The 16,702-nt window shown below is 43.3% G+C and overlaps 1 protein-coding gene across 4 annotated transcripts in view; it reads left to right on the forward strand.

Annotated features, from left to right (window-relative positions):
- The window catches only part of SLC37A2 (solute carrier family 37 member 2), a 57,137-nt gene extending 51,432 nt beyond the window's left edge, over nt 1-5,705 (forward strand). For 3 of the 4 annotated variants that reach the window (XM_068129452.2, XM_068129453.2, XM_068129451.2), the window contains one exon: nt 46-5,705. In XM_068129452.2, coding sequence (XP_067985553.1) covers nt 46-61 — 16 coding nt within the window. In that variant the 3' untranslated portion in view covers nt 62-5,705. The remainder of the gene's footprint in view (nt 1-45) is intronic. The other variant, XM_068129454.2, reaches the window with a different exon arrangement.
- The last annotated feature ends 10,997 nt before the right edge of the window (nt 5,706-16,702 follow it).

Consider the following 16,702-nt stretch of genomic DNA (forward strand, 5'->3'; position numbering starts at 1 on the left):
TATGTTTTATCGATCGTATTGTAATTTTTATTTTCTGTTTTGCAGATCTAAAGACCTTTAGTTTTCATCTGATACAGCATTATTTTGCTTTCCATGGAAAGTGTGTTGAGGCAAACGATGTACATTTATTTTAAACAGCTTCAACAAAATCTTAACCAGTTTTAAACTCAGCGTTTTATCTTGCTTTATAAAGTGATTTTTATTTTATCTTACTGTTTATTTATTACTTTAGAACAATTTTCATTAAGAATTCTCATTGAGGAATATCGTTTATCAGCTGCACTTTACTCCATCTGAGGTTGATAGTAAGATTCACTTCATACAGTCAGTAAATCCAAAAAAATGCAATAAAGGGTAAAAATTCTTAAGATTTGTAAACATTTGTTTCAGCATTTCAGGGGCTTTTTTTTTTTTTTAATGGAAACGTTTGTTTGAAACAAAACAAGAAGTTTAGAATGTACGATTATGATGTGATTATTGTCAAATTTCACTTGGCATCCTTAGATTAAAAAAGGGAAATAAAACAACAACACTTGGCAGCAAATGCAACTTCATTGAATATCCAGTAATTTCAGTGGATATATTCATGTCTTCCATTTATTGGTTTCTGATAGTTTGTGAAAACAAGTTATTTTTAGAGACAGAGACAGAGACAGAGACAGAGACAGAGACACACGGAGAGACACAGAGACAAAAAATAAATAAATATTGAATCTTGTCATGAGGGGTCTTTGTAGCGGCCAGTGCGGCTCATGTTTTCCAGCGTACAGCGGGTAAGTAACTCCAGAGCGGTGCAGCACCGAGGACGGGAAGCCAAAAAACAGAAGCAGCGAAGCAAACGATGCATCCCAGTGACCAGCATGTGCTCGTGGGCACAGGTCACACCTTGGGTTGTTTATTCCAGTTCTCGTGGGATGGAACTTGAACCCCCCCATTGTGTCTACTGATTGAGTGCCATGGCACAGACATTGGACCAGTTTTGCTGGCTTGTGCTGATTGGCAGGGAGGTTGGGGCCGAGGGGGTGGAGGTGTGGGAAGGAAGGAGTTGTAGTGCTTTTCCAATCATGCGTTGGCTGTGCTCCTGAGGCATGACAGTCACTTTTTCTGATCACTGGTGTGGCCTTTTGCACAGATGGTCCAGGCTGTGGTAGAGTGCAAAAATACAAATGGACATATTTGCATGGTGACATTGTGCAGAATATGGGGGAGGGGGAGGATAGGGCCTTAGGAACAGGCATTTGGGAAGGATGACAGGAGTTCGCTAAACCTTGCTCAACACTATCTCATTATTACAGTAATTGCATCCCACTTGTGCTGACATGCATTATGAACTCCTGAGATCCCGACCTGCTGCCACAGAGATGCCCTTTCGCTGCAGCCCATGCGTTGCGGCTGGCTCCGTTTGGTAATTTGACCTATGTCTGGGTCACGACTGGTATTCCATTGTCTTGTTGATTTCTCCCTTGTCTTTTGCCTGTAGTGTGCCTGCAGCCAGATGAAGCTTAGTTTGATAAGGACCTTTCACATGTACGATACACAGGGAATGTATTTTCTTGCAAGTAGATTTGTTATATTATAAAATTATCTCATGTTCCTTCGCCCTCAACCCGTTCATTAAATACACACATTAATTCACAGGATCTCCATTGAGTTATTCGAGTCAGCACGTTCAGTAAAACCGTTTCATTTTATCAGTCCTCTAAAGGAAAGATTTAGGTAAAGCATGTGGTGAGGTGGAAAGAACTGGGAAGTGGCCCTGTGCTGTGTGCAGGAAGGGTGTCGGAGTGAACTCAATTCAATGTACAATGTGCGCTGAGTGGGTTCATCAAAAATGTAGTGGTTTGAGAGGGTCATTAACCAGTGTGGCAGCTACATTCAAGTGTAAGGTGTGCACAGAGGGAGCTGCAGATGGAGGAAATGTTGAGTTGGATCTTGGAGATGGCGTGAAGCTGTTGTAGACAGTGCTAGCTAGCGTAGATTGGCTATTTGTAGACACCATGCTAGCTAGCGTGGATCGGCTATTTGTAGACACCATGCTAGCTAGCGTGAATTGGCTATTTGTAGACAGTGCTAGCTAGCGTAGATTGGCTATTTGTAGACACCATGCTAGCTAGCGTGGATCGGGTATTTGTAGACACCATGCTAGCTAGTGTGGATCGGGTATTTGTAGACACCATGCTAGCTAGTGTGGATCAGGTATTTGTAGACACCATGCTAGCTAGTGTGGATCGGCTATTTGTAGACACCATGCTAGCAATTTATTGATTGGACATGATTTGGAAAGGCACACACCTGTCTATATAAGGTCTCACAGCTGACGATGCATATCAGAGCAAAAACCAAGCCATGAGGTCGAAGGAACTGCTTGCAGAGCTCACAGATATACAGGATTGGGCAGAATATATACAGAAATTAATTTCTGAATGCACTGTTATTAATAAGCAGGATGCAACCAGTGTTCAAACAGTACATAATTAATAATGAATATATATGGCTTCATGGGGCCGTGTTTTTCGGTTTTATCCATAAAATTTTTATAGGGTAAAGTAGATAATTTGCAAAAAAGCATATATGGTGTCTTTAAAGTGTCCCTTCAATGAAAGACCTGAAAGACCACTTGTTTTGAGTGACCATCTTGAACTTGACACTAAAAGTAATCTCAAAACAAGATCTACTGCACTGCAATATCAGAAGGTAATGTTGACTAAGTTTTTAAACAGAAGCTAAATTGTTAAACAGAAGATAAGTTGTTAAACTGTTATTTATCCAATATTTTGTGCAAATTGTTTTGACCATTACATGTCAGGCCAAATAGAACAAAAACAGACAGAATTACTCTCGTTTATGTAAGACGCGAGGTTTGCCATTTCAATAATCAATTGTTTTCCTTAAGCTTTGACTCCTGCCAAGGAAATAATTTATTGACTTATAATGCATGTCGTCATTTAGTCAACTTTGCAATATTGTTGAAACGAGGCAAATATGTTGTTAAATTGCAGCAATAATGTTCATCGTATTTATCATAGTGCATTGTCATGGTACCAGGTACCATAAAAATAGTCACATGGATCCTGACCAACAGGATGACCCTGGAGCACATCGTTTCTGTGGTACACGGTAGGGGGCAGTAGTGAGCAGCAGAATCTACTTTGTCAGCCTCCACATAGCCAGAGGAGTTTGTTTCTTGTGAATAGTAGCCCGTGGGCCTTCAGCAACACTTTTGGTGCGTTGTTTGTAGTTGGACGTCCTCTTTTCGGTCTTATTCTTCTGGTCATTAATCACTGCCTTTCTTCTCTCTACTCTTGAGTTTCTGAGTCTGACCTCGGTCTTTTTTTTCTGGGTAGTAATCCTCTGTTCTTTTCTCCGTTTCTGCAATCTCAGTCTTTAACGCTTGGCATTAATTGCCTCCCTTTCTTGTGCTTGCTGTTTCCTCATCTCTTCTATCCTGGCGAGACTTCCTTGCTTGTCACGGTTGTTCCTGTATGTTTTGTCATATTTCACACAAAAAATAGGTACAGTAAGGGAGTATTGACGTCGCTAGGAGCCAATCACTGTGCACCTAACTACTCTCAGTCAATCAACAAAGTCTTACGACTTGTCACCACACGAAGTATTGTGCACACTTGTTTTGTCAAGGCATTTGTCCATGTGGTATTTATCCATGTGGATAATGGAATTGTTTTCGTCCAAGTCGATCCTTTTAACTCTGCACTGCCTGGTTCCTCATTGATTAATATGGTAGTTTTCAACTTTTTATGACTAGTGTTTTGCAAGATTAAATCTAGAGCAACAGTCAATGACGTCATAATATATCAATTTTGTTCATGTGCAGAATCTGGTCACATGATTGCTTGAATGGAAGCCCTCAATACTGATTGCAGCGATACATGTTTACAGGTTACAGGTCGTTTTTGGCTGAATGCTGCTCATGCAATGCCCCATGTAGGTTAGGGTAGGAATTTTTTGTGTTTTAGATCTGATTTAATCCCGTTAACAAGTGCAGATTCCGATGTGGTCAATACACCTTCTTTTGGCGTCTGATATGAAGCTTGTGGCCTTGTTTCATCAAAATTGTGTTTGGTACATGCGATAATGACTGAAGCGTTTACAGACTCGCTCACTGACTAACTGACTTACCTACCTACGGACATTTCTCGATCACATAAGCTCACCGGGCTAAAGTCCAGGCGAGGTAAAGATGACAATAACACTGGATCTTGTTACAATATATAGACACATCTTTCCTGAATGGTGCACTACCTTCTAGGGAAGGGGGAGACTGGGAAGCCATGTCTGTAATATGTTTAATCTTGATGTTTGCATACAAATGATCTAACATGACTGACTTCAAGTGACGAAAGTAAAGTAAAACTTGAAATTTTGGTTTACAAAATATTTAATTGATGCACTTGAATTTTTTTGGAGAACTTTATTAGAGCATATAAACAGGCCCATAATGGCTCATTGCCATCTCAAAAATCTCAGATCATCCCCCATCCAGAGCCATGATCTTTTGGACCCCCAATAACCCTCCTGAAGCATACCTCTTTCCAAATTTCCAGTCTTTCCTTTCTGAGTTTGTTTCTGTTTCCATCTTGTCCACCCCCGCAAGTCTCCCTCCTATTTTGTCCCATTACTCTGCTGTTGGTGCCCCCCTCTCTCTTTCTACTGTTACTTCCTGATCTGCTCTATGTTCTAGCTCCTGCATGAGCCTTGACTTTATATAAAAAATTACATTTTTAAAGATTCAAAACTGCCGAGCTTCATGGCGGTTCTAAAATTACTTCACCGGAGCCAGCAGCAGTCTTGGGATGTGAATTGTTTTTGCCTTAGCCAAGTCTATTAGAAAGTTTTCAAACAAATAAGGCAACACGGCCCTGTGCCATTTCTCTATACTACGACGATGTAGATCCCATCCAAGCTTTACTTAGTGCGAGATTGTGGATACCTTGCTGCAAGACAAGGTCATTCAGAGATTTAAAATTTTTTTTTTTTTAAGGTTGCGTCGATGTCGTTTGTCTCACTAGACCTGCTTCATGAAGTCTTGTGCCTTTTTGTTTTTGCTTTTGGTCGTGTAGTGTTGGTTATGCCAAGATGTGCTGCTTGTTCCGATACCCTCCATGCTTCTATGGTGCATGCAGGAGTTTTCAGTACTTTCTCTTGCCTTAAATGTAAAATACATAAACTGATGCTATCGTTATTTCCCAGGCTCATTTTACTTTTTTTCTTATTTTTTTTTCACCTCTGAAGTTTTGCTTTTACGAACTCCTTCATGTGCATTTATCCCCTTGGTTAAGGTGATTGTAATCGAGCCCAGTATAACCGCAGAACTGACATTGATTAGCAAATCAAATAACGGTGTTTTGTATGGTTTAAATAGATTAGTCAGTTATAGTAGCAGCCAACACGAATACTGGTACTTAACATTTTGTAATTAATAACTTTTCATGCTTTTTCATAAAATTTCGTGTTTGTGGTTAGGGTTAGTTGTTGTTAGTTGCTCCATAAACGTGTTAGGTTTGGCAGAACTCTCGGTACGTTTTCCTTTATTTCCTTTTTTAATAACTTTTGTCTACGTCCGGTGCTTTGACAAATCTATTGTGTGAACTGTGGCCTTCCACCCTCCCCCATTGCAACATGCTGTAAAATGCTTTGGTTGTTTGCTTTGTTTTATTAACTGGAAATAAACTATGCTCACCAATCAGTCATGCAGTTTTTGTACTTTATATAACGTTTCTGTTGCCATTTGCTGTGAAGGTTTGGTACATGTACCGAGTCTCCAATTAGCTTGATGGTTGAGGGAGAACCTCCTCCATGTTGATTGCAAAGACTTTGTATTTTAAGAAGCAGAATTTTTGAAAAGCAAAAACTTATTGTTGAAGGCTTTGTGACATTGCCTCAACACAATTATCACTGATCACATTGTTGGGTAATTTGTAAACATTGGTGAAGGGCTTGAAGTTTTTCTGTAATGGTTAACGTTGTGGAAATCGTTTATTTTGGGGCCTTTCACTTTCTTGTGTAATCTGATAGATCAGCAACAAAATGTACTTTGAAACTTATGTTATTCATAGACTCCAGTCTGTTCCATAATACGATATCCTTGTTTGGGATGACCCACCAATCCTCAATTACCTCTTCGTGACAAAGATATCGGCTTGATGTCGATGTTAAGAGACTTTTTGGGGTGATCTGGCACGGCGAACCCAAGTTTGACGTGGTTGTTCCATAAACGTGTATTAGGGTAAAACGTTGTGTTAAAAAATGTCATGACTCGAGGACCTTTCATTGTCTCGATCTTGTTGCATGATGTTGGTGGAAAATATCTGAAGAATGGTAAATGAACAAATACCAGTGGAATTGGTAAAGTGAAACCCATTGGTATGAGACGTAGTTGGTGACGCAGTATGATGTCAGTATCTGCTCGGTGTTTTTCTGAGTTGATGCAGAAGCTGGAGATTCTTTCGGCTTGAGAGTGAACTTTGGAATTCTAATTCTGGCACGTGCTAAATTCGTATGACGCAGTTGATCCTCATGGAAAAATGAGGATTGGAGGTGAGGTTCAAGCCACATGATATTGAGGCTATAATATTTTGTCTTTCTTTTGGAAGCTGAAGATGTGGCACTTGAGACTTGTAATTGATTACATTAAGAGTGATGCATTTGTGAGACCTCAAAACAAGTCTCACTGTCTTAATTGTGTTACTTAATTCTTTATTCGTCAATATCATGAATGCTTATCTGTGCAGATGATACATTTTGCACGTATTCAATGGTAATTAAGATCTTCTTTTGTGTACATCGCATGGCTGCAGGTAGCTTTATTTGCTGGGAGCGTGGCTGTGGCACTGATGCAATGCCCCCTGTAGGTTAGAGCAGGAATTTTGAATTTTTTCATGGTGCCGATGACAGCTCGCTTACTCTGCGTGAAGGACAGTGAGGGATCTATAACATCGACCAACTAATGCTGGCAGATGGGATGCCCAATGTAACATCTATTTGAGGGATGGTCCACGCATTGATGCTTCGCCCTGCCTGCGAAGCAACAGGATGACAGTTTATAGCTCGGTCGGGATTCAAACCCAGGCTGGACTGCTCAGAGGCGGCTCGAGAAAGATTTGATTCACTTTTTGGACAATTCAATATTTGTATCCCTGGAGGCGTATGTTGAAGGATGAGTTTTCTTTTTTTAAATAATGAAAGTGCCATTTTACGCAGACCATCATGAAGGCTGAAATAAGTAATTGGTTATTCTTTACAAGTGATGTCACAAATGGTGTAATCAAGGAAGTTATATCCTCAAATATTTAGTGTTTTGTATCTCGGGAATGCAAAACCAAGATTTTTCAGATGTTCAACCTGATTTATCCTTGCAGCACAGTAAATAATCACAATGGATGAAGTGCTATCGAAGTCGTGTGGAAATGCTGTTTCTGGCTCACCCCAAGTACGAGGGAAAATCCCATTCTGTGCCAGCCTACTCCTGATGTCCTTTGCACCCATCGTGGTGGTTAGCTTGCAATGGTGAAAATTTCATTTACCTGTGAACCTGTGATTACAAAAGTCAAATTCAAAACTGGCTTCAAAAATGCTGTAATTTAAAAAAAAGATTAAAAAAGTCAAATTACCTGGAGGTCACCGGTGGGAGTGGGTCGAGGTGGACAAAGCTTCTGACTTCAGCAGATGGTGAAAAAGGCATTGATTGACATCTTTACTGATGGCAGAATGCAGGATCTGGACATTCATTCAAAACTTGCCACAACTTTGTGTTTCACACTGCTTTACCTTGTCACCCTGGTGTGGATTTCAGTTACTACTAACAGCACGTAAACTTCTTCATGTATACGTCTTTGAGGCCTGTGGAAGAGCGAGAGCAGAATGGAGTGGAACAAAATATAAAGGGGGAAACACCAACAGTGGATAAGTGAGGGGAGGGGGAGAAGGACACATGGGGTGAATAAGCTGTATACAAGCTGAATGAAACACAGCAAGAAGAGGAGGGGATGAAACAAAAGAAAAGATGTGAGGGAGAGGGGGAAAATGACAATAACCTGGAATAAGGAAGTGGTTGGGAATGGGGTTATTTGGGGTGGTCGAATAGATCATAAATACAGATGGAGGGTAACGAGGTAGTGGTGAACAGCTGTATTGAAGCCCTTGATGGGCGAATGGTACTGAACAGACTGGCTGAGTTAGTTCCAAAGGTGAGAAAAAGAAGAACAAATGAGTGGAGGTGAGCAGAGAGCCTGGATTTTGAAAGTTTCCCAAGTACAGGGTTACTGGCAGATTGTGGGCCTTGCGGAAACCTGGGAGGGCAGAGGGTGCAAACTCGTTTCTCAAGACTCATTTAAACTGAGAAAAATTATCCGTTTAAAATCATGGATATGAACAGTAAAAAATAAAAATAGAGGCAATACCCCTGGGCGCTCACCTGGTAGAATAAAGCAGTATACTACACATAGACGAGATGGATTTCTGAGAAATGTGAATGTTAGGTGCATTTTTGGGTAAAAGTTGGGACCTCACTTTTTAACATAGAGTATGCTGAATTCGATTAACCCGGTTCCCAAGCCGAATTTTGAGTTTTTGACCTTCTAATAAGCACAAACAAAATGGCCACCAAATTGCCATTTTTGTCCCCCGTCGCACTGCGGAGCGAAAGGGGGACTATGGTTTTCCCCTCCGTGCGTGCGTGTGTCCATCCATACGTGCGTGCGTGCGTAAGCGAAGGACCGAATTCTAATTTGGTGTGTGGGTGCAACCCACGTCAAAATCCAAGATGGCTGCCGCCATGTATGTCTGAACCTTGAGCGGAATATCTTGAAAAATAAGCGAAGTACCAACTTCTAATCTGGTGTGTGGGTGTATCTACGCATAAGGAAGAACGCTATTGAAAATTGGGTCGCCACGTCAAAATCCAAGATGGCCGCCGCCATGTATGTCTGAACCTTGTGAGCGGAATATCTTGAAAAATAAGCGAAGTACCAACTTCTAATCTGGCGTGTGGGTGTATCTACACATAAGGGAGAACGCTATTGAAAATTGGGTCGCCACGTCAAAATCCAAGATGTCCACCTTGCGTCTTCTACTTTGTCAACTCGCATCACTTCACCGACGGGGGACCTAGGCGTAACGCTTGTTGGACAATTTCTTTGAACAAGCATTTATATATCATGTATATACATGCAGCTCTTTTACTTTAACGTTACAACTTTTACCCCAAAATGCACCGAGAGGCTTATGCATAGCCTTTTTTCATAAATCCGTCTAGTCTATATTATGGTTGGCGACATATTGAAAGACATTCAAACTGATAATGAAATTGGACACTATAAAATGGGAAATGGTTTTAATAAGACAATGTTTCATACAACCATTTATTCTAAAATTAAGTATACATGGCCACAAACATTCAGGAATGTCACACATGTTGTTTTGCCAAACTACATCAAATTCACACAAGGGGTCTGATCATCACTCTGTTGCTGACAGGCACACATTGACGTGCACCTCAACTCTGAATAGTGACATTTGCAGCGTCGAGTCTTGTATTGCTTCTGGCATGCACAACAACTCATCCCGAGGCAACTTTCTGGGATTGGACTCGTTGACATCAGAATAGGCTCTAGTCCTGAATCACCACGTTTCCATCCCATTTCCACAGGTGCAGGAAGGTCAGGTATGGCACAATGAGCATTTCTCCATACCATAGCTTGATAGTGTACTCGCATCAAATGGAAATGAAGAGCATCACTTGTCGGTGACATTGCTTCTGGTTTACCAGTCTTGGAGAACAACATAATTATGTCATGCTGAATCAACAGAGGAACCCTCAAAAACTGAAAATTCAAAACTCAAAATTCGGCTTGGGAACCGGGTTAATCGAATTCAGCATACCCTAATTATGTTCAAAAGTAAGGTTCCCAACTTTTACCCAAAAATGCACCTAGAAGCTTATGCATGGCCTTTTTCCATAAATCCGTCGAGTCTAACACACTAAAGGTATTTTAAACAGTATCACGGTATTTTAAACCAATTTCAATGGTTGCTAGGAGAAAGGGCAGCATGTACAATCAATCATACTAATATAATCATAAGACTATAAACCAGGGGTTCTTAACCTTTTTCCCTGTCAAGACCTCCAACGGATTACCTACGATGTCCCCATACCCCCTTCGCCAGACTGCTGACTGACCAAGGCGCACCGAAGGTGCGCATAGCTAGGGGGGACTGGGGGCATGTCCCTCTAGAATGTTTTTGATTTCTATGTGCTCTGTGGTGCATTCTGAGGGGTGTTTTTACTTTAATTGCCTATTTTTTTGGATGAAAATTGGTAACTTATTACCTAGAAAATGGGCCAAGTTCCGGGATCCGCGCCTGATTACCAGTCCCATTAGGTTCCAGTGTGACTTCAAAATATCTCAATAGCTTAGTTTTACATATGGATAATTAGGAACAGAACAGGAAAGAAAATCATTTGGATTTTATCCCTATTTATTTCTTTGCTTATTAACAAAGAAACAAAACAAACTAAACTAAAACATGCAAGTTTTCTGCAAGCCGTTTTACTAATCTAGTGAGATTGTTGCTGCTGTTTTCGTGCAATCAGAATATGGAATTGTTCATATCGTTGCACAGTTCCTGACAACGCCACTCGCATGTCATCGGACACATCAAGTCGATTTCTCCACTTTGATTTCAGGTTCAATAATGCAGAGAAACCTGTTTCACAGAGATACATAGTTGTGAAGGGAACCAACACATTCATTGCCCTCTTCGACAAGCTAGGGTAAGCCGCCATCTGCTCACACCAAAACTGCTTAAAATCCAGCCCAGCCTTTCTGAAATCAGCTTTTTCTTTGATCTTCTTGGAACTCGATCAAATCATCCTTCACTAAATCGTTGTCACTCATCGTATAAATATCAAACAAAGGGTTCTGGATCCAAACGGATTGCGTGCCCAAGATCATCAATATCTGAGAAGTAACCCTCAAAATTGGTACTTAGGACTTTCAAATGGTCCTTGACTTCTTGAGGTATTTCCCCAGGCAATACCTTTTCATCTTCTCCGTCATATTTCATTGAATTTATTACAATTTATTATTATAATTTATTACGAGTCCCACACCCCCAGATTTTGGTCCCCATATCCCCAAGGGGTATGGATACCCCAGGTTAAGAACCCCAGCTATAAACAACCCAAAAAAATACCTATTTTGGGGGGGTAACCACCACCCCCTCCCCCACCCCCCACCACGTATACTTCCTCAGACCCCAATTTTTCTAATGCCATGAACAAACATTAATACATCATGGTTGATGAAGGTTGTGGTGACATTTCATCAGAATCGTGTGTGTAGTTTCTCTGAAGAGATCAAACACCCATTTTGGGGCCAACCCCAAACCAACCAACCCTTCCCTCTCAGCTTCCGGTCCGGTATGAAGAGGACGCAGGCATCACATGCTCGCCGTTTCTTCGACCGGGCCACTGTCAGTTGCTTGCTTTTTTGGTGGTCGTGCGGATTTTTTAGCCATTGAGTCTGCCCTCTGGATAGCCCCGGCTCTGCTCCCTGCTTCGCCTGCCCGGCTCCTTCGCCTGCTCGCTGTTTCCTCGGGCGCGCTCTCGTGGGTTGTGACCATCGCAGCGGTTTGGTGGCGGTTTCCCGCCGTGATCTTGATTTGTAGCGGCGGCGGTCGATTGCCACTGCATTTGCCGCTTTGCCGTGATCAACCTTGGCCTCGTGATCGTCTTTGCTCCTGCCTGCCCTCTGCTTGGTCCCGGCTCTGCTCCTGGCTTCACCTACCTGGCTCCTTCGTTTCCTCGGGCCCGCTCCCGTGGGTTGGGACCATTGTTTCACCTCCTCAACCTTGGCCTCGTCTCGTCTCTCCGCTCCTGCCTGGCATGGCTCTGCGGTACTCCGCCGCAAGGCTCCTTCTGCTCAATACCCGCTCCACCCCATCATGCATCTCTGCCATCAAATCAAATGGACTCCTCCGACGACCCAGGTACATTCACCGTGGCTCCGGTCGTAAGTTTGTATATTTGCAATCAGGTCACTCCATCCCCGTCCTCTGGTCGGCTCAGCGCACTCTCACTCTTCGTCCCAGCGCACCTGGTCACAGCAACGCACACAATCGCACCTCCTGCCTATGAACCCTGGCTAAATCACCTGAATTCATCCCTGCTGTTCAAAACAACATCAAGCTCACCCTGTTCAACACCCGGTCCCTCAACAACAAATGCCTCATCCTGAACGAATACATCCTGGATAACAAACTGGACTTTCTCTGTCTCACCGAAACCTGGCAACAACCTCTGGACTACTACACACTCAACATCACCACACCCAATGGATATTCCTACGTCAATAAACCACGCTCGGGGGGCGGAGGTGGTGGAATTGCCGTTATCCACCGTCAAGACATCAGGACCAGCCTCATCCCCATCGCCTCATCCTCATCGTTTGAACACCTGGCTTTTAAACTCTCTGGTCGCACGCAGTCAGTCATGGCTGTCGTCTACCGCCCTCCCAAGCCACACCCATCATTCCTGTCTGACTTCTACTTTCTGACCCAGCTATGTTCCCTCTCCCCCTCAATCCTCTTCCTTGGTGATTTCAATATCCACATGGACTCCACTGACTCCACAATAACCACTGACTTCACTGATTTACTCACCTGCTTTAACCTCACTCAACATGTCGACTTTCCTACCCATATCCGTGGTCACATTTTGGACCTTGTCTGCTCCACTGGATTAAATTTGCACCATCTCTCTGGCTCCGACCTCACCCTCTCTGACCACGTAGCTATCACTATGACCATCAACATCCCCACCCCAGCACCAAGGCATTATCGCACTATCAACTTCCGTAAGCTAAACGCTCTTTCACCTACCTCATTGTCATCCACCCTCTCTGAAAAAATGTCCACTTCTCCCTTCGTTGACCTCCACACCCCTTCTGACCTCACTGACTACTACAACCACACTCTCTCCTCCTGCCTTGACCAGCTTGCGCCTGTAAAAACCAAAACGGTTTCTTTCACCCATTCTGCTCCCTGGTTTACCCCTGAACTCTGCCTGATGAAAACTCGTGCTCGCCAACTTGAAAGACTCCGCAATAAAACAGGTCTCAGTTCACTCCCAAGCCTACAAGGACCACCTACAACACTACAAAGATGCCCTCTCCCGCGCCCGCTCCGCCTACTACTCTCAAATTATCCACTCTGGCTCCGGAAACCCAAAAGCACTCTTCTCGACAATAAACAAACTCCTCCGCCCCCTGAACACCACCACCCAGTCATTCACAGTAGACAACTGCATCTCCTTCCTCTCTTTCTTCCACCGCAAAATTGACAACATCTACAACAGCTTGACCACCGCCGCACCCGCTCCCCCTCCAACCACCTGCCCCCCCTTGTCCTGCCATCCCCTGTCTCGGTTCTCCCCAATCTCCCCTACTGACCTCTCTGAACTCCTCATAGGAATGAAAACTGCCACCTGCACTCTTGACCCCATCCCCTCCAGCTTTGTCAAGGCCTCCCCTCCCTGCTCTCTCTCCACTTATCATTGCAACAATAAACTCCTCCCTGTCTACAGGCATCGTCCCACCTTCCCTCAAAATTGCTGCTGTTACCCCCATTCTAAAAAAACCTGGTCTAAACCCTGACACCCTAAACAACTTCAGACCCATCTCCAACCTACCCTTTCTGTCAAAAGTTTTGGAACGCGCTGTAGCCACTCAACTCAAACATCACCTCTCTGCCAATAACCTGTATGAAACATTCCAATCCGGATTCCGCTCCAACCACAGTACTGAAACTGCTCTCCTCAAAATCACCAACGACCTTCTCCTCTCCTCTGACGCTGGCATCCTCAACATTCTCGTCCTCCTCGACCTCAGCGCTGCCTTTGACACCATCGATCACACCATCCTCCTCACCCGACTTGAATCCACCTTTAACGTTACCGGCACTGCCCTCTCTTGGATTAAATCATACCTCTCTGACAGACGCCAGTTCATCTCCATCAATAACTGCAAATCCCCCACTGCTCCCCTCCCCCAAGGTGTCCCCCAAGGTTCAGTTCTTGGCCCCCTCCTCTTCATCCTTTACCTGTCCCTCCTCGGTCACTTAATCCGCCGTCATGGTCTCCAATTCCACTGCTTCGCCGATGACATCCAGCTTTTCATCTCCACCAAGTCCGTCTCCACCGACACCCACTCTATCCTGACAAACTGCATCACTGAAATAAAATCCTGGCTTCAAATCAACTTCCTCAAGCTTAACTGTGATAAATCTGAAATAATCATCATTGGCCCAAAAACGCTCACAAAATCCACCCATAACTTTGCCCTCAACATCGACGGTATCCCAGTATCCACCTCCCCTCACATCCGGAATCTTGGCATCATCTTTGACCAAACCCTCTCCTTCGACAAATACACTAAACAGATCACAAAGTCAGCCTTCTTTCACCTGAAAAACATTGCCCGTCTCCGCTCATCCCTCTCCTCCACTGCTGCAGAAACCCTCATCCACGCCTTCATCACCTCCCGTCTGGACTACTGCAATAGCCTCCTCTATGGTTCACCCTCAAAAATCACCAATAAACTCCAATACATTCAGAACTCCGCTGCCCGTCTACTCACCCATTCCCGGACCCGTGACCACATCACCGCCGTCCTTTACAAGCTTCACTGGCTGCCCATCCCCCAGAGAATCCAGTACAAAATCCTCCTCTTGACAAACAAAGCCCTCCATAACCTGGCCCCATCCTACCTGGCTGACCTCCTCTCCAGACAGTGCAGACACACTCCCACCCGCAACCTCCGCTCTGCTGGTACCAACCTCCTGACCCCCTCCATCCGGACCAAATTCAGATCCTGGGGGGACAGGGCCTTCTCCATCGCTGCTCCCACCCTCTGGAACTCACTACCTCACACCATCAGAGACTCCTCCTCACTCACCACATTCAAAACATCACTAAAGACACACCTGTTCAACACTGCATTCAACATTCAACCCACAGCATTTAACCCCTAACTATCTCCTCTCCTTCTCCCTCCTTTTGCTTTAAATATTTCCCTATTGATTCTTGTCTTTTTGCAATTGTTGTTTTCATGTATTGTTATGCATTATGTTTTCCACTCTGTCAAAGCGCCTTTGGGCTTCTTGAAAAGCGCTATACAAAATAAATGAATTATTATTATTATTATTATTATAACCCCCTTTCCCACCACCACCTCCCCCCCCCCCCCCCCCCAAACACCCTTAGGGCCCGATTTTTAATGCCGTGAACAAACTTAGGTACACCATGGATGGTGAAGGTTGCGCAAACACCTATTTTGGGGGGGCATTCCCCCTATCGACCACCTTAGACCCTGATATATTTTTTTCATACCATGAACAAACGTTGGGACAGCACGGGTGTTGAAGGATGTGGCCAAGTTTCATCGAAATCGTGTGTGTAGTTTCATAAGAAAAAGGAAATTTCGATTTTGGGGTGGGGGGGGGGGGGGGGGGGTCAAACCTGGATCCACTTTGACCCCCGGTAGACCCCTTAAACTATATATATATATATATATATATATATATATATATATATATATATTATATATATATATATATATATATATAACTGTGAGAAATAGTAGAAACTCCACAGTACGAGCAGGGCGTCTCATTTGCATTGAATAAATAATCGGGAGATTGAATAAGACGCGGACGTAGCTTCAGGGCTTCGATCTTTAATTTGTTGGTCGAAAGCTTGTCGAATTAAAGATCGAAGCCCTGAAGCTACGTCCGCGTCTTATTCAATCTCCCGATTATATATATATATATATATATATATATATATATATATATAAATAAATATATATATATTTTTTTAATGCCATGAACAAACTTTAGTCACAACATACCAAATATAATTTGTGCCAAGTTTGGTCACAATCCCATCTGCGGTTTCGGAGAAGAAGTTTCAAGCATTGACGGACTGACGACGTGCCATCACACAAGCTCCCCGAAACTAGGTTCCAGGTGAGCTAATAAGTGTTGTTAAACACAATAATCTTCCATATTAGAAAAACTCTTCACTGCCTGACATCACTTTCCTTGAGTTCAATGTCACCATTTCACAATTTCATACTTTATTTATTTATTTTTACTGAGCAATCACCCTAGTTTCGCATTTCTACTTCTATTTGGCATGAAGGATTTGATCGGTTTTCTTACATTATGTCATCAGACCAGAAAATTCACAAATTGATTCTAAAAGGAACTGGAAGATTTTGTACAACCAGACTTTCTGCTTTGTTGTGCCGTTTGATGTGTACAGTATAACAATGTTGCTCCTTTAGGTGGTTCGGTTGGAATTTGGACAACATCCCAAAACACCATAGTCTTTTTCACCAGGCACTGTGGGCTGTGGCATTTTGAATGTTTCCAAGTTGCTCAGCAGGCAGAGAACAAGCGTGTCCAATAGGATGACTTGCTCTGCTCCAAGGCTTTGCCAGTGAAGCAGCATCAGGGTAAGAGTTTGTAGTCTGATTTACAGTGCAGTCATTGTTCCTGTCCCCATGTTTTCCAGGGCAGTGAGGTGTTTACAGGTGAATTTGAAGCAGTAGGCATGTTTATTTCAGGAGCGATGGAGGGAGATGTCAGTTAGCTATACGCTTCCCATAAAAATGTCCGTGTAAGA

Source organism: Myxine glutinosa, chromosome 9 (assembly GCF_964187855.1).
Source record: "Myxine glutinosa chromosome 9, kmMyxGlut1.1, whole genome shotgun sequence".
NCBI classification, from domain to species: Eukaryota; Metazoa; Chordata; class Myxini; order Myxiniformes; family Myxinidae; genus Myxine; species Myxine glutinosa.